This window comes from Delphinapterus leucas, chromosome 7 (genome assembly GCF_059928025.1).
Source record: "Delphinapterus leucas isolate spDelLeu-1000000601 "Yukka" chromosome 7, BTC_Dleu_Yukka2, whole genome shotgun sequence".
Taxonomy (NCBI): Eukaryota; Metazoa; Chordata; class Mammalia; order Artiodactyla; family Monodontidae; genus Delphinapterus; species Delphinapterus leucas.
Genome location: NC_143135.1, coordinates 22,141,328 through 22,167,357, shown reverse-complemented (window position 1 = coordinate 22,167,357; position 26,030 = coordinate 22,141,328). Strand labels below are relative to the sequence as shown.

General features: G+C 38.4%; 1 protein-coding gene across 2 annotated transcripts in view; it reads left to right on the top strand.

Moving 5' to 3' along the window:
• The window catches only part of IFTAP (intraflagellar transport associated protein), a 59,277-nt gene extending 35,463 nt beyond the window's left edge, over positions 1 to 23,814 (top strand). For both annotated transcript variants that reach the window (XM_022583601.2, XM_022583602.2), the window contains exons 3-7: positions 1,773 to 1,927; positions 3,177 to 3,248; positions 4,547 to 4,607; positions 15,423 to 15,562; positions 23,562 to 23,814. In XM_022583601.2, coding sequence (XP_022439309.2) covers positions 1,773 to 1,927; positions 3,177 to 3,248; positions 4,547 to 4,607; positions 15,423 to 15,562; positions 23,562 to 23,720 — 587 coding nt within the window. In that variant the 3' untranslated portion in view covers positions 23,721 to 23,814. The remainder of the gene's footprint in view (positions 1 to 1,772; positions 1,928 to 3,176; positions 3,249 to 4,546; positions 4,608 to 15,422; positions 15,563 to 23,561) is intronic.
• Positions 23,815 to 26,030: the final 2,216 nt, after the last annotated feature.

Here is a 26,030-nt window from a genome sequence, read left to right as displayed (position 1 = left end):
AGGTATTCAGAAGCAAACACAGGATTCTGGCTGCCTTGCACCAGGCCGAGATCATTAGAACAACAAGAATCTTTACTGATTTTGAAGCCATGCAACCAGTGGCTCAAGAGAAACAAACATGCCACTTGGGTGGGTTAGGCTGTTTTGTAACCCCTTCAGTTAGATACCTGACCAGGTTGTTCACAAATAAACCCATGTCTCCAGAATCTTTCCATGGTGGAGTATTGTAAGGGGATGGAACAGGATGCCCTAATCTGACAGTAGCTTGATTTCTGCCACTTGGCCTCTTTTGAATCCCTTAGTCACTCTTCTAGTGATCCTTGAAGTAGATTCCTGTGTTTTGCTATTGTCATTTGCAGCAAGGGAGTTCTAGTTTTAGTATGTGCCATGCTCCCTGGGTTCTTGTACTGTTGTAAACTTTTCTTCTTTGTGTCCTTTCTGGGCTTTTTAAAATTTCTTTTTTTTTTTCTGCTTTATTCTTCTATTCTCTAAGAGCCCTTTCCCTTCATTTACTGTACTATGCTAAGTTGCACAGCAGTGAGTGCTGGATTAGGAAGGCCTGGGTTCACATCCCCACTCTGCTACTTACCAGCTGTGTAACTTTGAACAAATTATTTAATCTCTCTGTAGGCCTTGGTTTCTTCACCTGTAAAATGGGGATACTAATAGTACTTACCTCTAGGCTTGTTGTGAGGCTTAAATGAGATTTATGAGATGCATAATAAAAGACAGTCTGACCCTCAAGTAAATGTTAACTCTTATTTATTTTAATATTGCTGCTAATATTAAAAATAATTTTATGGCTTAAACCACTGCCCCAGTGTAATCGACTACCAGCTCTTTACCTATCGCTGTGACCTCTTTCCCACATTTTAGCCTACATTTGCAGCTGCCTCTGGGACATTTCCCTCACAGTTTCCACTGGCACCTCAAATGCAGCATGGACAAAGGTTAATTCATTCTCTCTCATCTGAATTTGTCCCCCACATTTCTGTTAATGGCATCATGTTATAATTTTCTCTTAATTTAGGATGAATCTTAGACTCTTTCCTTATCCTAAGGACATCATCATGAATGTGCAAAGATTTAACACAAACGTATTCATTGTTTATAGTTTTAAATAGTTGAGAATAGGAATTGGTTAAATAAACTATGTTAAATATATACAGTGGAATTCTCTATAATCATTAAAATTATGCAGAATATGCAATAGTATGAAAAAATATTGCTCTCAAGTTGACTTATAATATGGTATGTACAGTACAATTCCATTTGACTTTTAGAAGTTTATGGGTGAATAGATAAAAGATGAGAAAAATAGCCACTGAAAAAATTTTGTTGCAGCTTTTCTGTCTCGTAGGATTATGAGTGATATTCTAATTTTAATCTTTTTCTTTTACAAATTTTCTAAAATCATCCATACATTGCCTCCGTATTTTTTTTTTAAAAACCTCAAATTTAGAAAAAAAATGAGATCGGTAATGTCCAAGAGTCTTGCAAATACTTTATTGACCTCTTAACAATGGCTGAGAACAGTGCTGGATACAAACTTATAAATGTTTGTTGAATAGTGAATGAAATAGTGTTATCTTTCTATGCATTTTTAGAAATAACTTTATAGGTTAAGAGTGTTTAATGCTTCAAGCATTCAGTTTGTAGATTTTTTTGAAAAGTATTTTTTTTTGTTTGGAAGAAAGATTCTCAATAAACACAAAATAAACTAGATTGGATGTGGTGGGTGTTTTCTAATATCATGTATTTTATCATTTCAGATAATGTGACCAAAAGAGGAGCCTTTGGAACCAATTCTTCAGAAAACAATTTTCCTTCAGTAAAATTTACTCAGAGAAATGAACCAAATGATCACCATCTTAGCAATAAAGCCATCTTTCTTCGTACTTCGTCACAGTGTTCAGAAGAGGAACAGGTATTACCATAGCACATTTACAGAAACAGAGAAAAAAAATTTATCATGAATTAATAAAAAAGAAAGAGACCATAATAAGAAACATCGGACAGCTATTGGATCAGTAACTCAGACTCCTAATTTTAGAAGGAGTGCCTTTGGGATACTTTACTGAAAATCATCATTACATTTCATGATTTCAACAGCCAACTTTTATGATAGTAACTTAATTATCCCCAGTTTTTGTTAAAAACCTCTTAGGGATCTGCCATCTACAGATTTTTCTTGAAATTATGTCTATATTTTAGCTTGTCCTCTGGGACAAAAGAGTTCCTTTTTATAATTCTCTGTGTAAATGAGAGTTTCTTTTACCTGTCCTGGATTCATGTCCTTCAGACTTAAAGTAGAATATGTTATCTTGGTTCTTCCAAGATTTGGTCAATAAATAAATGTTAGATGCTCTCTTCCTAATCTTCGAGACTTCATAGACTATATTCACTTTCTCTTTAGCTATGGTTTTTAACTATCAAGGAATCCTAGTGGAAGCTGTCCTATTTTTTAAGCCATTTGAGTTTCTACTTTCTATCTCATCGTGTATTCCCTGTGATATTGTGGACAGAATTGTATATGAGATTATGGTTTTATGCAAGGGAGAAAAATCTCCATGTTAGAAGTGTGTTTATATACAGCGAAGGGCTATAATTCTTTAATTCTATAACTTATTTCCAGTGAGGTGATTATGGGACAAGAACTTTTCTTTCTAGAGGATTCACTGTCTACTGGCCATCATTGGCAATTGGAATTACCTTTTCTATTGAGTCTTTAACCAGTGTGTGAGAGGCAAAGAATTGTTCCACGGTATTTTTTCCTAGAAACTTGAAAATGTTGTATTAGCATTCTCTGATTTGTCCTTCAGAGGCTCATTGGGATGGGATGGGACGGGGGCTGGGGTGATGAGGTGCGGAGTGTTCATATTTTACACATGAAAAAATTGGGGTTAAATAACTTACCCTAGGTTACACTGTAGATGAGTCTAGAAGACAGAAGTAGAAGTCAGACCTCCTGGAACCTATTCCCTGATGGCTGCTATGACTTAGTGAATCTGCTGTCACTAAGGTGTCATGGTTTGTCACGCATAACTAATTAACAGAAAGCGGAAAGGGAATTTTAGTGCCTGAAGGGCTACAACATCAGCTCCTTTATTTTCACTTGTTTCATCTTCCCATCAATATGTCCTCAATGTTTTTTGTTTGTTTGTTTGTTTTTCCAGATAGTGATGGATGAAGGCCAAAAAGTTGGCAGTTCCTTTCAGGGTGATCTGAATCGGGCAGGAAAGGTGAAGGTAAGGCATGATTCGATTTTATTCCATGGCCAAAACCCAGAAAGAGCATAAAAACAATAAAAACCTCACAGGACTCATTTGCTGTTTGTCATACAAATTTGGAGAATTCAGCAGATTTTGTCTATATGCTTTAAAAAAAAAAAAGTGGTGCTTGATTATCTTAAACTGTCCTTGGTTGCCTGGGTTCTGGATCTTTTCTCCTCAAAGCTTTACAAATGGAAGGGGTGCTTCAATAGAGAAACGTGACTCTCGTCCTGACAATATAACAGATTCTCAAGTTTTAGTACTGAAACCATCATATGGAAGATAAATTTTTGCTGTCCCTTGGAAGTCAAAAAATAACTGTAGTTATGTACTTCCAAGTATGGAAGCTACAAGCCATGGTCTGGCAGGTAGAGAGTGGGGAAGAAAGACCCAGGCTGTGTTTTGAATTCCAATGATGAGATCTAAATTTATAATTTTACGGTATTTTGTTATGTACATGTTTTAGGTCATAAGCATAAAAGGCATTTTGACATCATGCCTTTACAAGATCTGCCTTCGTGCCAGTGGTGAAATCATTTGTTTATTCACACTCTTTGATATTCACCTGAGATGAATTGGTTCATGTCTGAAGTGCTACCATTTTGTTAATCTAAAATGTCTCATTGTCAGCTTGCAGTGGAAAGCAACATTGAAATGCTGCTACTGTCTGTAAAGGTCATTTGCTCGGCTTTTTACCTTTGAAGTAATTTTCAGTTTTATTTGCTCAAAAGAGAGAACACTTGATTTTTTGCCCTGTTCACCTCTCTTGTGATTACCTGGGGCAGGATGATTTTGTCTTGAATGAACCTTCTCCCCTGCTTTCTTTAGTCTCTACTCTCTCTTTGGAGTTTAAAACACACTGTTGTGAGAATAGCCAGACCCACCACCATCATTTGCTTGAGGAGCAAAAGCAATAAAACAAAACCAAAAAACAGAAACATTGTTTCAGACTGTCTTGATGGTGGTATATATTCTGGGATAGAATCAGGAACAAAAACTTTTCAAAAACTTCCCAGACTGTTTTTTCCCTTTCAGTATAGAGATCTTACTGTGGTGCCTGTGAAATCCCGGCCAACTTCCAGATTTAGTGCTTCTTTCAGATGTCTCTGGGAAAGCACAGTGAACACAAAGATCTCTATCTGGGACTCAAAAGTTAATGAGAAAAGGAGATTCGTTTGCTCACTTGAGTGTTGTGGAAGTGGATTCACTGATTCTTAATTGCATATTTTTCTCTAGGTCTGATTTGCATAAAGATGATATTAATCCTTTTCTAGGTAGACAACTTCCTTGATTTAGAAGATTTGGATTTGGATGAAGAGATTAAGCCCCAAATGAGTAAGAGTATGCTTTCTGTTTCCTTTCTACACTGCTTGACCTCTTTCTCGAAACTACAAATAAGACGTTAGACAGCTTTTCTTTTCTTCTTTCTTTTTTTTGGGGCAATCCTTACCTCTACTTTCCCTGAAATAGGAAATACTGGAGTCCTGCAGTCTCTTTTTTGATAATAAAGATTTCAGCTGAAAGGTCATACAAAACTTGTTGAAGGTTGTAATGTCTTTGGTCTTAAATGAAGGAAAGGTGTTCTTCCTCCCACCCCCCACCCCCATTTACCATGTGATTGATTTTTGGATAATTGTCTCAGAGTCATTTAAGTCAAACCCTTATTTCTTAGACGCACCATGTTGTAAATTGAGATTATTTTTGAGTGCTACTTAAAATATCAGTTGATCATAAAAATCATAAAAATTATGAGAATTGATCATAAAATAAACAAAAAAATAAAATCAAAATCTTTGCTTTTATAAATATTTATTACCAAACAATTAAAACTAAAGATATAGTGTGAATGTTTTTTCTGGGGCTTTCTCTGAGGTTTATGTAGATGAGGCCTTTTCCTTTCTTGGTTAACGTTTCTGTGTAAGACTAGGTATCCTTTGTTGCTCAAAGGGGCTTTGAAATATGTTCAAAATTTGAGTTACTTGTTTTGAAAACTCTCATTCCTAATTTAATATGTAAGAATATCTCAAAATTAGTTGAATGTTAGGGAAGGGGCAGTTTCCATGGGGTTTTGGTTGTTGGTGTTTGATTGTGTTTACAGTCCTTAGGTGGTCATAAACAGCGACTATGGTCATTATTGTTGGGGAAGGGGGCTTCTTTATAATCACACAGGAGTTAAAGTGCAGGGTGTAGTTGGTTGGGGGATGGCCACTGTCTGTAAACTGACTGTATAAGCCTCTGCTTTGGCTTCTCTGCCTGAATTTGAGAGGCTTTGGTAATTGGAAGCAATTAACATTTCTATTCTGCTTCCAAACATCACGCTACTCTATTGAAGGCACTGTTACTCAAGCACTCTATTAACCAGTAGACTTCGCAGATTTTTTTCCGTACTTGCTTGGTTCAAGGGAGATCAGAGATCTAACAGAATCACAGAGGTTCTCTTAACTTTAATGCCTTAGGCAGCTCTGAATTTCTTTATTAGAGCAGTTTAGAGGCTCTGATTGGATTAGAAGGGATTGCTGAGGATTTATGAGGAAGCCAAATTTGTGGAGCAAGCACACTGTTTCTGGGTTTTGGGTGATTTGGGGAAAGGTAACAGATTCCTGGGTCCTGTTCCTAAGAAAGAGTCTAATTCAGAAGGTCTTTTGTGGCATCTAGTGATCTGCATCTTTAACCACTACCCCAGGGGATTCTGATATAGTTCATCTGTGGATGATACTTGGAGTCTGCATGTATACCTTTGCAACATAAAATTAATTTCATAGGAGGGCACAAAAGTGCACAGGTTGAACATTTTTGTGATGGTTTAAACTTCTTGCTTTCTGCTGGTAATGAGAAGGTCTGTATACTGACATAATCCTGCATAGCCAGCAAATTTGATTTTGGTTGTATCAATATTTTAAATTAGTCTTCTTACCTTTTCCATTATTTTCACATTGTGTTCTTTAAACTTTTTTTTTTTTTTTTTTTTTTGGCTGCGTTGGGTCTTTCTCTAGTTGAGGTGCGCGGGGGCTACTCTTCACTGTGGTGCATGTGCTTCTCATTGCGGTGGCTTCCCTTGTTGCGCAGCACGGGCTCTAGGTGTGCAGGCTCCAGTAGTTGCAGCACGCAGGCTCAGTAGTTGTGGCACCCAGGCCCGAGAGCACACAGGCTTCAGTAGTTGCGGCGGGCAGGCTCAGTAGTTGTAGCTCATGGGCTCTAGAGCACAGGCTCAGTAGTTGCGGCACACAGGCTTAGTTGCTCTGCAGCATGTGCGATCTTCCCTGACCAGGGATCAAACCTGTGTCCTCTGCGTTGGCAGGTGGATTCTCAACCACTGTACCACCAGGGAAGTCCCTCTTTAACCATCTTTTAAGTTTTTTTTTTTTTTTTTTTACCAGATCTGTTTCTGTTGTTTAAAAAATTGCAAAGAAATGTCTCACTAGTATGATTTTTCTGGAAATGAGATAACAGGTAGTTTTGCATTTGTGTATATAAAAGCTTACTGAGGCTGAACCAAGTCTCAGTGGACTTGGATGAGCTAGTCAGGACCTTCCCAGGTGTAAAATAATGTGAAAAGCCAAGGCTAAAAAGCAACCTAGGCTTCAGTGATCTATTCCAATTACCAAAAAGACCACCAAGCTTCACAATTTTCATAATGCACAATCTGGGTCATTTGAAAGGAAAGAAAAAAGAAATAGTTGTGCCAGGGTGAATTTTAGATTGCGTCTGATTTGTATTACACTTAAGGAATGGAGCAGAAGGCAAATATTTATATCAGATGGGAAATGTGACATTTTAAACAGGCAAGTTGCTTGTATAATTTTGGCAGCTGAGGGGTTTACTGATTAGATTCTGTTGTTATTGTTTAAGCAACAGATTTGCTTGGGGCAACAAGGAAGTGAGTTGCGTATTGTTTTTCTACCACTGACTTTATTTGTTCACCTTTTTCATTTTCATAAATATTTTCCAAGATTCAGGCGCTTGTTTCTGTCCCGGTATTTGGCTTATTGTTTTGGCAGCCCAGGTGGAGACAGTTTTTCCAAGCAGACAACTCAGTGCTGTGCTATTGACCTGTTGTTGGAGGGAATCTTGGCCACAGAGTTTGGTGCCCTGTGTTTATTTGATGTCACATTAACCATTTTTTCCTCCTTTGAGATAAGATAGTTAACCTGATGGTTAGTTACTGTCATGCTCCAGACTGTTACCTGGAAAGATTATTATTTGGAATAGGTATTAGTTATTATGCTTTGGCCATTGGAGTAGGAAGAATCTTCTGGTCGTCTTTATTTTTTACGCCCTCAGTTGGCCCAGCATGTTCTCTGGATGAGTGCAGAAGGTCAAAGAGACTTTTTTGAGGCCTAGTTTTCAGAATTATACTGTCTTATACAAGTTTCTTGACCAGTGGGTATACTTATGCTATGGTTGATTGTGTTGGATGAAAATGGGCAACTGATTCCTGCACAAAGATTGGCAGCCTTATTTGATTTTCATTTGCAATCTCTCCAGTACTCCCAGTTCTAATGAAGGCATCATTTTCTCTCTCTCTCCCTCTTTTTTTAAAAAATTCTTTCCTTATCTGCAACTTTAAGGCTTTATGTAGCCTATGAATGACCTGGACTCTTATTCAAAGATATTTAACAACTGTGACTGGATCCTGGAATAAAATAAAGAATAAAACAGATCTGGTTCCTGTCCTTGGAAATTCATAGTTTATTGGAAGAATCAGACATATCACAAATATATAATTACATATGCTCTAGATCTCATGAGAGCATATGGCAGGGGAATTTAATTTGTCCATGGATCAGAGAAAGTGCTAAGAGCCTGAGATCTAAAGGATGAGTAATTATTAACTGGGTGAGAGGTGGGTAAGAGAGTATAGGAACAGCATAAGAACAGTGTGTGTAAAGGTCCTGAGCTAGGAGAAGATGGCATATTTCAGCCAACATAGAGTTTAGGCATTTCATTTACTTTCCACTTGGGACTGTTAAAAATCATTCTCTCATTACTTCAAAGATCACTAAAAGATCATTGAGAGGGAAAAATCCTTGCTTCGAAATGTTCCTCTATCCCTGTTCCTCCAATTTTTTTTTTTTAATGTGCAAACTTATCCATCTATTAAATTCAAACTTGAAAGCCATATGCCTCTACTCCATTCCTGAGAAGAGAACAGAATTGGGATGATAATTCCACCCTTTCAATAATTCCTCTATTTATGTATCCCAAGGGTAAAGGAAGGCATTATCTAATTGGAGAGATTAGGGGAAAAAACTGATGTGTATAGATGAGACATTTTGTTTCTTCTTTTGGGTTCATGCTGTTTGGAAGGTGTATGTCCTCTCTTCTGTGCCTGTGTCACCTTTCTTATAGTAGACACACTTTAAAAGGGACCCAGGTCTGCCTTACATGGTGGTTTTCAACCTGAGAGATACATTGGAATCACTTGAGGAGCTTAAAGAAAAATGACAATACCTGGATCCTGCCTTTGGAGATCCTTTCCCAGTAGTCTGGTGTGTGTCCTGGGCATTGGCAGTACTTAAAGCTTCCCAGGTGACTCTAACATGCATTTGAAGCTGAGAACCATCTCTAGACAAATGTCTGGAGGTATCAGTCTCTGAGCCCCTACTCTAAGGGCTCTAGGGATGTGAAGAGGTTCTCCTTATACATGGCTGGATTCATGTCATCTGTGCAGACTCCCTGTCAGGTGGGGTAGTCCAAGGTCTAGACTTGGAAGGAAAGTTTGATAAGTAAGAGGGCAAATTGTGACTGCAGGACAAGCTCTATTTTCAAAGTCAGCTCTATTAGTTATAAAGCTCATATTTTGATCCCCATCTTTTTGACTCCTGTGTGGATTTTTCTTTTATTTCTGTATTTAAAGTAGAGGAATATGATTTATTATCACTGTCAAATGCCAACTCCGCCCATGAAGTAACTCTTCCCTGACCTTCCTGACCTTCCCCTTGGATGGGCAGTAATCTTCCTCTGTTTACATTTCCACTTTTATTTATTTTGCAGTTATTTTTTTTCTCTAAGTTTTCATTAATGTGTCTCTTGAAAGTGGCATATGGTTTATTCATATGCATGTACACATACACACATACACGCACAAATAAAACTTTATCTTTTAATTGGTGTGTTTAATCCATTTACATTTAATGTAGCTGCTGATATATTTGGCTTTAAATTTCTTATCTTACTATTTTGTTTTCTACTTGTCCTGCAAGTTATATGTGCTTCACTCATTTTTTGCCTATTTTGGAGTAATTGAGTATTATCATATTATTGTTTCATTGCCCCCTATTTTTGCTGGGTAGAGAATTCTAGGTTTGTAATTATTTTTTTTCAGAATTTTTAAGATGTTATTCTATTCTGTTATGGTGTTAATTTTTCCTCTATTGAAAACTGTCGAAAAACCAAGTGTCAATCTGATGGTTGTACATTGGAAGGTAATATGTTTTTTACCTCATTTGACTACTTTTATGATTTTCTCTTTGTTTTTGTCAGTAATTTCACTATGCCCTGGCATTGTTAACTTTGTATTCTGTTTGGGGTTTGTAGATTCTTGTAAATGTTAGGAAATTCTCAGTTCTTACGTCTTCAAATATTACCTGTGCCCAGACTTTTCACCATGTCCCACATATCACTTATGCTCTTTCCTGCATTTTCCATCCTTTTTTATTTCCTTTCTTTCTTCAGTCCAAATATTTTCTACTATCTATGTTCTAGTTCAGTAATCCTTTCTTGAATTGTATCAAATATGATGTTAAAGCCATCAATATTTCAGTTATTATAGTTTTCAAGAGGTCTGGAATATCTATTTTTATAGATTTTAGTTCCCTGCCAAAATTTTCCATTTTTGTAATATATTTATTGGAATATATTAATCAATTATTTTAAAGTTCCTGTCTCATAATTCCAATAACTGAGACGTCCTGTGAGTCCATTTATATTATTAATTTTCCCTTTTGATCTGGTGTCTTTGTATACCTGGTAATTTTTGTTTGAATGCTGAACATTGTATATAAAATATTACATAGGCTCTGGATGATTATCTTCATCTTGTTTTAGAAAAGCTTCTCTTCAACATTTTGTTAGCAGTTAGAGTAGTCATAGGTCATCTTAATCCAATATGGGATTGAGCTGATTTGGTGACTGGGTTTCAGGCTTTATGAGGGCTGCTCTACTTCTAGTTCTTGCTTACTGCTAGGGTGTAGCCCTTCAAGGTAAATCACAGCCCCTCCTTCTTGGAGATCCCAAACTCTGTTTTTTATCTTCACAGCACTGTGAACCTGTTGGTAGTTCTGCTAAGCTTCTCAGCCTCTTAGTCTATTTCTTCTTCACTTGTTAGTTTTTCGGCCTCTGCTTACAAATCAGTAAATGCCATAAGTTGAAAAACAGCTTAGACTCTTAGACTCACTTTCACTACTTTCCTTCTCTCCAGGATCTTGGCCCCTCAAGTTCTGGGCTTCCCTGGTAGCTCTCTAATGCCTTTAAGTAGTTGATTTTTTATCATTTACTCAGCTTTTCTAATGTTCTTGGTGGGAGGGTCAGACTCATATTAAATGTGGTCTGGGAGCTCCTTGGAAAACCCCAAGTTCTGAAGGTCAAATAAGCTGACGTTTGCACTGATGTTGCAAAAGCAATGATGGGTAAAGATGCTAGTAACTTAGTGTGAATCAAGGTAGAAGCACCAAACTATACTAGTAGTCACTGTAATCTTCACTGTCCTGAATTTGTAATTAAAGCAAATGCCAGTTTCCATTGCAAATGTCCTTGATGAAGTGGTAAAAATTATTAATTTTATTAAACCTTGATGCTTGAGTACACCTCGTCTGCTGCATACTGAAATACAACAGTTGTATTTCACATATACATGAAATACATGAAAATTTTTTCATGAAAAAATGAAAAACACTTTTTCATGAAAAAACACTTGTGCAATTGAGGGGTGTGCTGAACTTGTTTTGTTTTGTTTTTTCTTTCATGGATCAACGTTTTTACTTGAAAGAATGACTGACAAAGTATAGTTCTCAAAAAGGAATGAAGTGAGCCCGTCTCTACAAGACAACAGCTGACAGTATTCATTGCCAATGATAAAATTGGCAATGGATCAAGTGAAAATTGGATTTTTGGAAAACTTACATCCAGTACTGTGAGCTTGACAGCTTCCCAATATTTTTTTTTAAGCCTTTTCTGATAAAATTGGTAATGTTAACTAATGTGATTTTTATATTGCATAATGAAATATGTCAACATTTGAAAGATCTGCATAACACAGTGAACCACCATTTTCCAAATAACCAGTATATGATGTTACAAAATCATGCACAGGAGCGTAATCCATTCAACATGTAAGAGAGACCAATGGATTTTAACATAAGAGTATGAAAAATTTACTGAAAGGGTTTCATATTGCACATTGAAATTATTTTTAAAAACTTTATCATTTGTCAATATCTAGTGTGTATCAAAGAATAATACCCCCAGTTATATAAAAAGAGTATTAAAATAGTCCTCCCCTTTCCAGCTACATATCTGTGTGAGACTAGATTTTCTTCATTTTCATCAACTGAAACAGCATATTCCAAAAATTCAATGCAGAAGCAAATATAGAATCCAGCGTTCTTCTATTTAAGACAGACATTTAAAAGATTCAGACAATGTAAAACAGTGCTTCTCTTCTATTTTCTTTGTTATTGGAAAAGAGGTTTTTTAAATAAAAATATTTATTTTAATATATGATAGTATTATTTTAATGATTCAATAAGCAAATATTTGAAATTTTAATTTCTAATATGGTAAATATTGATAGATATCACTCCCATAAACAAAAGCTCTTTGGGGTCTTCAAAAAATTTTAAGAACAAGAACCACCTGATATAAACTATCATAGCTGGAAGCTATGTGCAGAGGAGGCCTGAGTGCATTTCTTATCTGTATCCTTTTTGATCTTGAGGAACACCCGAAATTTCAGGAAATTTTGGCCATTTCTACATGGCACCAAAGGAATGGATTGGTTAATTTTTATAAATATGACAGGCAGACTAAATATTATTGTCTAGATTATCAGATGTCAGGTAGATGGCTTACTTTTTAATGTTGTATTAAATTACATGATTATAGCCTTTGACTTGCTGGTCTTTGGCTAAATGCAGAAAGACAAATGGCACAAACACATAGTTTATAAACGTTGGACGTTCTTGTCAGGTAGTTGAGAAAGAGGTTGAAATGCTTTCAACCAGGCTTGCCATCCAACATCAAGATTCGTTTATCGAGAGGTGCCTTAACTCTACAAAGCACATCAGTCAAGATGGTGGTATTTAGCTAAGAAGGAAACTAATTGTTTTAGAAACAATAAGGTCAGATGAAGTGTCTTAAAGATAAGATTTCAGTTGGGAAAGCTTTGCAGAGAACTTCAGAAATTCCATTCCCCATCATCAATGAATACAGTCATTTTCCCCCTGAGAGAATGAATATTTAAATAACCCATCAGTGATTATAAAATGGCTAAAAGATAACTTGTGTCTTCTTTATAACTTGTGTCTTATCAGACTATTCGTGTGCATATTGGTTTCACTTTTATAAATCTGTCCTATTTAGAGTTAAAGCAGTTCAATTTTTGTGTTGACTATTGTCTGATTTTATGTATAAAAATCCTACTCCTGTAAAAAAAAAATTTAGTTTTTGAGGGAAAGGACTATACATATTTTGCATCATTCACAATGTCCTGTGGATAGGTAGACTCTTCATACTTGCTGTTCAGTTTAAAAGTTGAGATGCAGGAAATTAATTTCCTTTCTGCAAGTATGTGCTGAGAATTTACTACATATAAGGTGTCGTGTTAGGCTCCAACAGCTATGCGTTTGTGCATTTTACCTTTACACTGGAGAAACAAATGACAGGAATGGGAAATGCAGTGGATACTGAGTCATATTGTTTTGAAAGAATTGTACCCATGGCAGTGGAATTCTTATGAAATAAACCATTTTTGTTGAAAACCCTACCTTCTTCGCAAACATATGAGGGATGTGAAGAGTTTCAGCAAAGGAATTGCAGAGTTGTCCCTCTTGGTGCACAGTACTGTCCATCAGATTTTAAATAGCTCTGAAAGCAGAATTGATTTTGATTTCACATTCAAAGGGATGTCTGCACTGGCAGCCAATGGGTATGGTAGATATTGGTTTTCACATTAAGAGGCTTGAACCTTTCTCTTCTTGCCTCTCTTGTTGGCAGGCCCCTAACCAGTGAGGGAGGTTAGCTTTGGACTCATGAAGGAATACCTTAGAAAGCCAGTTTTTCCACCAACCTTATTGAATTTAAAAATATTACTTCTCTGGGACTTCCCTGGTGGCGCAGTGGTTAAGAATCCGCCTGCCAGTTCAGGGGACACGGGTTCGATCCCTGGTCTGGGAAGGTCTCACATGCCGCAGGGCAACTAAGCCCGTGCGCCACAACTACTGAGCCCACGTGCTGCAATTACTGAAGCCCACGCGCCTAGAGCCCGTGCTCCGCAACAGAAGCCACTGCAATGAGAAGCGCAGGCACCACATGAAGAGTAGCCCCTGCTCCCCCACAATTAGAGAAAGCCCGCACGCAGCAGCGAAGACCCAACGCAGCCTAAATAAATAAATAAATTTTTAAAAAAATTTAAAAAGAAATATATATTAAAAAATATTACTTCTGGTTATAAAATTGTAAAATGCCCTGAACACTTACTAATCACGCTAATGTGCTATTGTAGTGACATTTCTTGGCCCTGAGTTTGGAGGTGCAATCTGATAGATTTTAAATAATATATGTGGTGAAAGTGCTTACTTAAAAGTAAGTTCATGATGTGACATCATGAGCTAGGAGCACGGGCTCCGCAGACAGACTGCAGCTGTGGCGCCGTGAGTGAAGTGGCTGGGGTGACTCTCAGTGTTAGAGCTCATTGCCTCTAAAAGAGGAAATAACAGTTGTTGAGAGGATTGGCGGAGTTCATGCATGTAAAATGCCGGCTATTATTGTTTTTATTTCTCCTAATTAATCAGGTCATATTCTATGATTTCAACAATTAATCATAGTAGAACTTCCTTCTTCACCATCCCCCTGCCCACGTGCTCAGTTTCTAGGCTGTTTGCCATGTTCCCTGTTGCTGAAGTCTTAAGAATTTTGTAATCATGTCTTTTGTGAAGGTGATAGCTGTAGTGGTGAGAGACGTATTTCAAATAAGTTTCAGTTTTTGAATATCAATACCTGCTCAGTTTTCTCCCCATACATGCTGCCCTTGGCAACAACCAAGGCATGCCTGTTGTTAATTAATCACTTCCACTGAGAACTTAATTAGTGTCTTAATTAGGATCATCATTGAATAGCAGGCAGCAGCATCTTGCGCCAGCTGCAAGTTATTGGTTGCAGCCCTTCTGGTCCTGCGAAAACTTAGACGGAGGAGGGATCCTGTTGTGCTTCTGTTTGTTTTTCTCTTCAGAGAAAGCTGCGGAAGGTCATCAGTTGTCTGTGATGCATCGATGTTCTGTCACACGTGCAAAAATAAGGAAACACATCCACTTCTAATGGATCGATCAGAAAACCAAGATTGGCTTTTGAATTCTTGTGATTGTGCTAAACAAGCGGGAAACACACTGTTGTTGTTTGCATGCGTTGAGAAGTAGGCCATGCGTTCTGAGTATGACAGAGTATTTCATTTTCCTCCTGGAAGCTAAAGTTCCTTCCTTCTGGCATCATTGTTTTTTAATATGTTTTTTTGAAATATTGCCATATTGTTACAGGATGAAATCAGCACTCCATTTTCTTTCTCTTCACCCCCTCAGGAAAATATGGCAAAATGAGGCAAAAGTAGCATCTTCTTGACTTATTTTCCTGTAGAAGTAGAAATTGGGTTGAGGGTGAGAGGCGTGATCAAGTTATTCCCAAAACAACATTTCTCCCAGACCTTTTGGTTGGATTGTAACATTGCAACTATAAAATAAAAACTAATGCACTGACGACTTCTATTTTATACAAAGGAGAGTCCCTTGAGTCAAGTTCCCAAGTGGGGACAGGCATTGTGAAATGGACCTACTTCACTTGAGCATATTTGCTCATTTTTTTTGACTATCATAGACTTTTAGATGACTTAGGTCAATTGTGGACTTGGTGAAGGGATCAAGTGAAATATTTTGTATTCGACAGATTTGCTGCTGCTTCCAGGAGAGGTGGAGCAGGACAGGAGCATGAGTGTTCCTTCTTACATTCCTTCCGTGGCCCAGCCTCTTACCTCTGGAGTGAAGCCAAGGCCCACTGGAAAAGGAGCAGGGGAACAAAGGGAAGAGGTACTCCACAGGGAATTCAATCCTCTTGAAATTGCCTTGATTTTGTAACTAGTCCTTTCAGAGAAATGCCACTATACCTGTGTGCTTCTGTATTTTTCTGAGATTTGGGAAGATTTACAGTTCAGGTTGCTTAATTGGGTCCCTCTCACTGCCGTCTCTCTCTAATGTGTACAATCCCTTTTAAACACACAGAGAGAGCAGTTATGTTTTTACGTGGAAACTATGTTTGTGTCATGATGTTCGCCATGCTACAGGGACAGTGCTACTTGGGGACTCCGCAAGAGAAAGGATGGAAAGTTTTCTTCTCTTTCAGTCTGCACTGGCCACTTTTCTTTTTATTATTGTTTCCAAGGTCCTAAAAACATTTTGCATTCGTTAAGGTAAGGCCAGGCTGCTATAGTAGGCAATCCCAACAATAAATCAGTGGCTGAAAGGAGACAGAAGTTTATTTCTCTCATGTAACAGTCTGTAGAGAGCCTTTAAAATGAGCAGGTGCTTCTGTTCCCTGGGGTTACCAGGGCCCAGGTTCCTTCTCTCTGGATCTCCACTGAACCTCAGGACATTGTCCTCATGTGCATATTCCAAGTCAGGTCACCGTCCTACCTGCAGGGGCAAGGGATGAGTGCATGGGGGCAGCAAGTTCCCCCAAGGCTTAGGACTCAGGGCTCTTCATCTCTGCTCGCATTCCATTGGCAACTGCTTAGTCTCACGTTCCTATCTGGTCACTGGGGAGGCTGGGAAATGTCATCTAGACATGCGCTTCACCAGCACAGGAGAATGGAATCTGCCACATGTTAACGCTCCCAAATGCACAACTTGAAAGCCATCTTTCACCGTCATTTTCAACTCATCTACAATTACTTAACAAGCATGTGCCAACCAAGGCTGCTGATGGTGCTGGGTAGTGACCTTTATCACCTTTATTACTCTAGCATGAAAGGGGATCGGGCACAAGAATTTGTTAGGGGCTCTTTATTATTGCTTCCTAATAAAAACACTAGGGTGTTTCGTGATTATTTAGTTGTTTGGGTACTAGTCTTGTCACTTGATGTTATGGAAGCAGTCATTCAATCAGAAGTAATCCACACATTTCAATTTTAAATTGCCCTTTTCTCATAGAACTTTTGTTCACTGACGTCACAGAAGTCTATCTAGGATGCTTGCAGACTTATATTAAACCCCAAATTGTTTACCAGATAAACTTGCGGAGATAGCCACTTTTCAACGCGCTTTTTGAATTATAGATTGCTTTCCCTGAGTATTAAGAAACTATAATTACAAGGTGATTTCTAGCAGGAATCAGTTTCTTTTAAAGACTTGTTCATGTTCTTGAGTTCAGTTGTGACCATACAAATTATTGGACCAGTCAGTGCTCAATGGCACCTAGTGCCATTATAGAAATAGTTACAAAATGGTTTTAGTTGATGGGTTAAAAAAAAAAAGAATGATTTCTGGAATCAATCATATAGCCAGTAAAATGCTAGTTAAGACCCTGTGTATGGTTGTATCTTTAAAAGGAGTATAAATTTCTTTCCAGAGAATGTGAACATTTTTCAGTGTTCGAATCAAAATGATATGAACAATTTTTGTGTTGGCAAAAATGAGACATAGATGAATAATTTGCTGCTTTTTAAAGATCCAGAGTAATATTTTGGGTGGGAATTTAATTTCCAACCACTATTTGTTAGAGAAATGTTTCAGACTGTCTAGAGTCACAATACCACACCAACTCTGCCTTGGTTTAATACTATTAATCTTATTTTAAAATACCCAATGTAGGTAAAAGAACATAATCACTTCCAGCACATGTAATGGGCTATTTTGGGTGAGAGATGGTAGTTGCTTTCTGTGATGTCAATCTCAAAAGATGAAACTTATCCTGGATGTCCTGACTTCCTCTTAATTGCCTAATGAGAATCCGTAACTTCCTGATATGGACTGGACCCATTTAATTTTTTTCCTAATTTTATCGCTGCTTTTATACATGTGCATTTCCTCCTTACAGTCAAACGTTTTTCAAGAGCCTTCCACTTTCCCTTTGTGAATAACTTCTTGCCGTAGTTACTGTATTTTGATGAATTTTGGAAGTTTTGAACAACTTTACTGAACAAAAAGAATTCACATTAAGAAGATGAAAAATTGAGTTCTTGTCCTACTTCCCAAAATATAGAAGAGGTCATTGAAGAAACTTTTGTAGTATTTTAATGGGAGATTGCCTGTTTTTCCAATTCAAAATGGGACTCTAGGGCTTCCCTGGTGGCACAGTGGTTGAGAGTCCGCCTACCGATGCAGGGGACACGGGTTCGTGCCCCGGTCCGGGAGGATCCCACATGCTGCGGAGCGGCTGGGCCCGTGAGCCCGTGAGCACTGAGCCTGCGCGTCCGGAGCCTGTGCTCTGCAACAGGAGAGGCCACAGCAGTGAGAGGCCCGCATACCGCCAAAAAAAAAAAAAAAGGGACTCTAAAATTTTTCACCTGTATAGACAGTTTATTTATCATATTACTGTGTAAGATAACCTACAGCTAAATGCTGCTATTATTGATTTGAGCATTAGTTCTATTTACTTTAATTTGCCTACATGGTACTATGAATGAAAATGATTCCTTCTGTAATAGTGTCCCTCTTAGAATAAATCACGTGAGCAATTTTAAGAAAACTAGCAATTTTCTAATAGTGTACAAATTCTATTCCCTGAGAGGCTACAAAAAGATTTCAATTAGATTTGAAATTAGACGCCTGAAATCCACGTGTTTCTCAGCTCCTTAGGCAAAAATAACAAGTTAATAACTTAATTCACAGTTGTTTTCTGTTTCGTAGCAGGGGATTTGGTGTTCCATTGCACGAATTCTGCTCTTTGAAATAAGTCAGAAGTTCAGTTTGCAATCTAAAAAACTTGGAGCCTTATATCTTAGAACCTCAAAATGAACCTAACTTGAAAGAAGAGAATTCCCAAAGTACACCACAGTAGCCAACAGCTGAAATGCATAAATAGAACTGCAGCTTTACAGTATTTGAAAAGCTGTCATTTTGAAGATCACAGTGATGTTTCTGAACTGCACTGTACATCAGGGTTCACTTTGAATTACATATATGCCCCTTGTCTTAGAAGACCCTACATTCACTTGTGTGTGTCTCTATAAGGTTATTTAATTAAAATGCAAAAAAGTCAGAACTAGTGCCGAATTCAGTGCTTTGCGTATAGGAGACATGTAATAAGTATTGAATGAACAAATAATCAGGAAACTTTCCTCGCTACAGGGAGTGATTTTCTGGTATAATAAGATGGTTAGGGTCCTTGTCTCTTTCCTTCTCTATTGGTTCATTGCCCTCAACATGTAAACATGTTTAAGTCTCTCCCATCCTTAACGAAATGAAAGAAAACTAAAGAAAAAACAACCTTCCCTTTACCTCGGACCCCCCTTGGCTATTGTCTGGTCTTTTTTCTCCCTTTTCATGCAGACTTCAGAAACCAACAGACTCGACTCCTCTAGTTGACTCTGCTTCCTTTCCCCTCACTCCTCATTCAGTTCATTGCAAAATGCCCTTGGTCTAATCACCTGCCTGGACATATTCAGAATAAAGGTACTTTATCATTGCCAATCATCCCAATGGACAATTTTCAGCCTTTATTTTAATGGGACTGTCTACTGTGTTTTTTACCATTGATTTTCCCTGACACTCATGGTCCACTGGTTCTCTCTTCCCAGCTCTTCTCAGATTCTTTGTGTATTTCTCTGAGTGTTCTTTCCCTGCCTCCTTTGGGGGTTTTCCCTCCATGCTTCCCTTAGGAGTTGGTATTCCTTAGGGTTCCATGCTAAACCTACAGCTCTTCCCACTTGCATACTTGGATCTGTTTTCATCTATAGGTTACTACCTTTTGTGCTTATGCCTCCAAATCTGTATCTCCAGCTTCAGACCTTTTGCTGAGCTTCAGGTTTGTGGGTTCAATTGCCTGTTGACAATTCTATCTGGATTCCTTGAGGTACATTCAAATCAACATGTTAAAAACTGAGCTTCCCTTCCATATCCAAATCAGTCATCAAGTACTGTTAATTTCACTTTCTAATATTTTAAAATACCTGCTCTCAGTGCCCTGTTCTCATTATCTTGTCTGGACTGCTTCAGCAGGCTCCTGACTAGTCTCCTGACTCCCAGTCTACCCTCTGTTCAGTCTTCAGAGTGATCTTTCTTGATGTACCCTCCAAGAGGGCAGGGTCTCCTCCTGTTCTCTGCACGCCTGTGTCTCATTGTAGGTGCTCAGTTAACATTTGAATGAAGGAAGGAATTTATTCGAAATGCAGATACCAAGTATCTACCTGCTTTCAAAAAATCCTTCAGCAACTTTTCATCATCTCTGGGAAAAGTAGCATATAAGACCTGCCATGATCTGGTACCGTCTTCGTCTCTTGCCACTCTCTACCTGACATTTTCTGCTCTGACAACACTGAACTACTCGCAGATACACATATGTGACATTCTGTGTGTTTCTGACTTGGCCTGTTCATGAGACCTGCTTTTGTCTGCAAAGCTCTTCTTCCCTCAACCTTGTTAAATAATATTACCCTTGAAGATTCTGCTTAGACAGCACCTCTTCCAGAAAGCCTCCTCTGAATCCTTCCCAGTGCCTTCCAACCTGGGCTGGGTTAGGTGTTCCTTCTCTGTTCCTGTCACCTTCTAACTATACCATGTGTACTTACTACATTTTACTACAATGATCTGTTGATGTGTCTATCTCATTTCTCTGTGATTTCATACAAGTCTGCATCTTTGTATCCTCAGCACCTACACAGTGCCTAGATTTTAATAAACATTTGTGGAAAGAATGGAATATATCTGAATGATTGCAGGAGACTATTCCTCTGACATTTTGATCCAGAGATGTACTGGCCACCTTGCAGTATAGAGAGACAGTGATACCCCCAAAATGTTTTAAAAGGTCTTGAGTATCATATTTTGGCATTGCAGATATGAAATTATTATTATTCTTGGTTTCTTGCTTTTATATTTCAGCATTTAACTGATTGCCTAAGGAATTAATCTAACAATGATAGCTGCTGTTAATAACTCAGTTTCTAATTGAAGACATTTATAAGTATATTTTTAAGTGTATTGTAAATGAATAATTATTGTGTTGGCCTCATATGTTTATTGGCTAGCTAGAAACTTATTTCTTGTTGCTGTTTCGGTTAATAACAAATGACTGATGAAGGAAATCATGCTCCACAATAGAGAAAAATTTCAGTGTATGAAAAAGAACTTAAAGGAAAATAAAAAACTTTTCACTTAAGGATAAATTTCTATATCTCTAGTTCCATACTGTTGGATATTATGGCCGAAAGGTGTATGGGGACCGTGGGGAAGGGAGAGGAGTAAGAAGGTGGTGGGTTGGACCCTATCTGGGAGAAAGGACTAACTTGGTCACAGGAGTCAGCCCTCGTCAGAGAGTCTGGAAGTTCAACATACAAGCCTTAGTCTGTCTGCGTTGCTGATAAAAGGTGGGTCCTGAGTGGGGTGATGAGTGGGGAGGTGAGTAGGATTTTCTGGAGAGTGGCCATACTCAGTTGAGGCTAAGTTAAGCTTCAGCACTTTACCCTCTGTGCTCCTTTAGCCCTTTTTGCATCCCTCTGTTGGGGAGCATGGAGCATGATAATGAAATCACTCATTTACTTCCGTCTTCTCCCTGAAGTTATGAAACCTCATGGGCACAGATTTTGCTTCTTTTCATCCTTGTGTTCCCGGTATCTAATTCACATTAAGCACTCAGTGAGTGTTTACGGAGTGAACACGTAGAGGGCAGGGAGGTGGGCATGTGAGGGTTGCTCGGGCTGGGTGAGGGAGCGGGGAGGGTGGTATGATGGTCTCGCTGGGATTTTAGCTCAGCAAAGGGATTTGTCTAATTTGAACCTGCTTTCCAGCCTCAGAGGGAGCTGGGTGAAGGCAAAGTGACAGCATCTAGTGAGCGTGGCTAGTAAGGTCTAGGCAGGTTTTAGAGACCTCAGGATAGGGTTCAAAGTCCTAGTGCAATGGGCAGCCTGAAACTTGGTGGACTGTGGATGGCAGGTCTTCAGCCAGGTGTCCATGGACAGTAAGAATCCCTTCAGACAGAAGCACTGGCAGAGAGGGGGCTCTTTCTCGTCTTCTGCCAGGACCAGGCCTGCAAACCTCAGCGCTTACTGTTGGATAGAGTTAGAGACGGCGAGGATGCTTCTATTCAGGAAATGAGCATACTGTGTCCTTGTGTCCGTGTTTCTTCATTTGAGCTGGTCTTAGCCATATTACCCCCACTGTCACTTTGTGGTGACGATAAATTTAATTTTCAGAAAGTGACCTAAATGGACAGATTAGCCACTCAGCAGACTGAGTTGCTTCCAGGGTACAGCTGCTCTTTTAAAGATAGTCATGGTATTATGTGGATCCTCGAGTGCATTTTTTTTTCTCTTTTTTTTTTTTTTGAGTGCATTTTTTTATGATAGGCTGTGAGAATTTTTTAGCTTATTTAGAAAATATCTTTTCTCCCAAAGAGCTATGACTTGGCTTAGTGAAAACTTCAAGGTCGATCTTTACTGGTGTTTTTTGTTGCGAAGGTGAAGCTTTATCTACAGGTCGCCCGGGATTCAAATCTTGCTTCTCTTCCTTACTAACTGTGTAGCCTTGGCAAGTTACTTAACCTTTCAGAGCTTTGTAAGATGGGTGGTTTGAAGATTACTGCTAATGCCTGCACGGTTCCTAGTACTGGGGCTGGCGCGTGGTGGGGACTCACTCAGTGGCAGCTCCCATCATTACCTTTGTCAGGAAAGCACACAGACACTTTCTAACAAAGAGGAAGTGAGCAAGTCTCTGAAATTTGTTCTCGTGCTGGTTTTACCGAGAAAGGATGATAGATGGCTGGGTGTTTGCTATTAGCGCTGCACACCCAACTACAAGATGCAACTTGCTAAACAGATAGGAGATATCTACTTTTCATGTTTTGGGGTGTTTTGTTTTGGTTTTTTGCACCTTTGGTAACAGTACACAGTTGCTGAGCTAGATGCTCCATTTTCAAGAACATTACAAAAGCCACTAAATGAGATCATTTTCCATGCAAGAATATTGAAAGCTGATTATAGGTTCAGGGCATTTTTTTCATTCTTGCATAAGCCATCCTTTTCAATTATTTCAGCATCACCATACATAATAGAGAGCGACACAGAGGTGCTGGGTGATTTCACTGTATCACACACCATTTCCTTTTGGAGAGGCCTTTTAAGGGGTGATAAGTGAGATTTAAGGCATTAAATCTCTTCTGTTTATTGGAAAATATGCTTTTTTTAATCTGCCTTCCTTTAGGAAGTCTTTAAAATTGACAGATTATGAATAAGTAGATACAAAATTATTACATCTCTTTGCAGCTACTCTGAGTTGCAGATAAATTCTGTAATATTTAAAAAATTCTTGGTAGGAAGAAGGGATCCTGGACTTTTTAATTTAGGGTGCTACTATGTGTTTTAATTCCTGCTGCTTTTGGCCCAAGTATTATCTGAAGAAGTAAGTATATTAAGCAGAGAGTATTTTTATCTTTGAAAATGATGTTTTATTGCTACAGGTCTTTTTTAGTAAATGGTAAAAGTGTCCTTAAGGTTGACCAAAATCTTAAGGTATATTTTCTCACATTTGAATATAACTCTTAGTTTTTCCATATGCCTGTAGCCCTAACACTACAAATGGTAAAAATGTAATGAATGTGTGCAAGAGAGACTTTCTGATTCTTCTTGCCGTGGGCAGAATTAGTTAATGATATTCATTCAGATGCAGGATGGTACAAATGGGGCATATTAAGAGGCTTAAATTAGGTCAGATTGAATAATTGAATTTATTCCTTTACTTAAAAACAGCTTAATCAGCTCAGAGTGCTGAACTCTAAAAAAAGTTTAATTAAATATTAATAGAGAGTTTATGTTTTCAACTTTATCTTCATTTACAATGATTATATGTTATTTTCCTCCTTTGTTACCTTTTATAGATAGTCGGAGGTGAAGTTCGGCCCTTCTCAGTTGATGAAGAATTTGATTATGACGCTGTGATGCTAACCCCCAAGTTCACTCCTGCAGAGATAGATACCATCAAAGAGCTATGCAAGCAAAAGAGAAAGAGCACAGACTTAGAGAAACCCCGGGACTGATCCACCAAGACATCTTCGTGTTTATTTTTATTTTGTTCTTATTCGAGCAACATTAGAATAAAATATATACCTACTATAATCCCTTTTGTGGAAATTTGTGTGTGCGTTGATTTATCAGAGTTATTTGTCAGTAGGGAGATGAAACTTTATAGGGTTTTATGAGACTCTACCCTTAACAGAGTTCTCTTCTGTCACATGGCTGCATCCATGGCTGGTAGGGGGAGATGGAGGTGGCAAATGGGGGCAGGAAGCAGTGCCTACAGAAGGGTCCATCTGATGAGAGTGCGGAAACTAGGTAATGTTGGGTATTGTAACAAAGACTGGAAATTTCATCCCGCCTCCTTGGGGAGGAAGAGCAATTGAACATGCAAAACACAAAGAACTGACTATGTGATAGGTCACTGGTCTCAGCTATCCAGAGATAGTGGTATGAATGTGAGTGCTGAGAGGTTGGGCTTCTAGGATTGATTGGGAAAAGACTTTACTGAAAAAGAAAGCGTCTGAGAATTGATTATATGTCATATATTAAATTCTTGCACTTTGTTATTGCTGTTCTTCAGCCATGTGTGAGGAAAGTTACAAAGTACAAGGAATGATCTCTATTTCCAGAAGTTTACAGTATCATTTGAGAAGGCAAGGCACGGATAGAGAAGACAACTAGAGAATGTAGAAACTATTAGGAAGTGCTAATTGTGTAAAATACCCACGAATGCTTTAAAGGGAGGAGAAAAAGTGGTGAAGGCACAGACGAAGGGGGAATAGTATGTATGAAGTAACTTTTATCATTGAAGGAATCAGTAACATCAACTGTACTTAGTCTTTTTTTTCTTTGACTGTATATATTTTATTTCTATTTTTTCTTTTCCATTATGGTTTATTATAGGATATTGAATATAGTTCCCTGTGCTATATAGTAGGACCTTGCTTATCCATTCTATATATCAGGGGTCCCCAACCCCCGGGCCATGGACCAGTATCCATCTGTGGCCTGTTAGGATCCGGGCCGCGCAGCAGGAAGTGAGCAGTGGGCAGGTGAGCAAACAAAGCTTCATCTGTATTTACAGCCGCTCCCCATCGCTCGCATTATCGCCTGAGCTCTGCCTCCTGTCAGATCAGCGGCGGCATTAGATTCTCATAGGAGCGTGAACCCTACTGTGAACTGCACACACGAGGGGTCTAGGTTGTGAGCTCCTTATGAGAATCTAATGCCTGATGATCTGGGGTGGAGCTGAGGCGGTGATGCCAGCACTGGGGAGCGGCTGCAAATACAGTTTATCAGTAGCAGAGAGGTTTGACTGCACAGAGACCATAATAAATCAATTGCTTGCAGACTCATATCAAAACCCTATCAGTGAGTGGCAAGTGAAAACAAGCTCAGGGCTCCCACTGGTTCTGCATTATGGTGAGTTGTATAATTATTTCATTATATATTACAATGTAATAATAGCAGAAATAAAGTGCACACTAAATGTAATGTGCTTGAATCATCCCCAAACCATCCCCTCCCATCCTACTCTGTGGAAAAATTGTCTTCCACGAAACTGGTCCCTGGTGCCAAAAATGTTGGGGACTGCTGCTGTATATAATAGCTTGCATCAGCTAATCCCCAACTCCCCATCCATTCCTGCCCTGCCCCCCCCAACACCCTGGCAACCACAAGTCTGTTGTCTGTGTCTGTGAGTCTGTTTCTGTTTCCTAGATAAGTTCATTTGTGTCATATATTAGATTCCACATATAAGTGATATCATATGGTTATTTGTCTTTCTCTTTCTGACTTGGTTCACTTAGTATGAGAATCTCTAGGTCCATCCATGTTGCTGCAAATGACATTACTTCATTCTTTTTTATGGCTGAGTAGTATTCCATTATATATATATATATATATATATATATATATATATATATATATACCATATCTTCTTTATATTCATCTGTTGATAGACATTTAGGCTGTTTCCATATCTTGGCTATTGTCAATGGTGCTGCTGTGAACATTGCGATGCCTGTATCCTTTTGAATTATAATTTTGTCTAGATATATGCCCAGGAGTGGGATTTCAGGATCATATGGCAACTCTATTTTTCGTTTTTTTGAGGAACCACCATACTGTTTTCCATACCAGCTGCACCAATTTCAAATGTACTTAGTCTTAATTAGTTTTCATACAGGCCTGTGCTTGTGTGTGTGTATATATTCATAAAAACTGCCATTTATATTCCTTACAAAAAACGCTCTTGATTTAATATTGCTGTAGTCAGGTGATTTCCACATCTATTTTTCTTTGTCTAGTCAAAAGACTTTCACAAAACA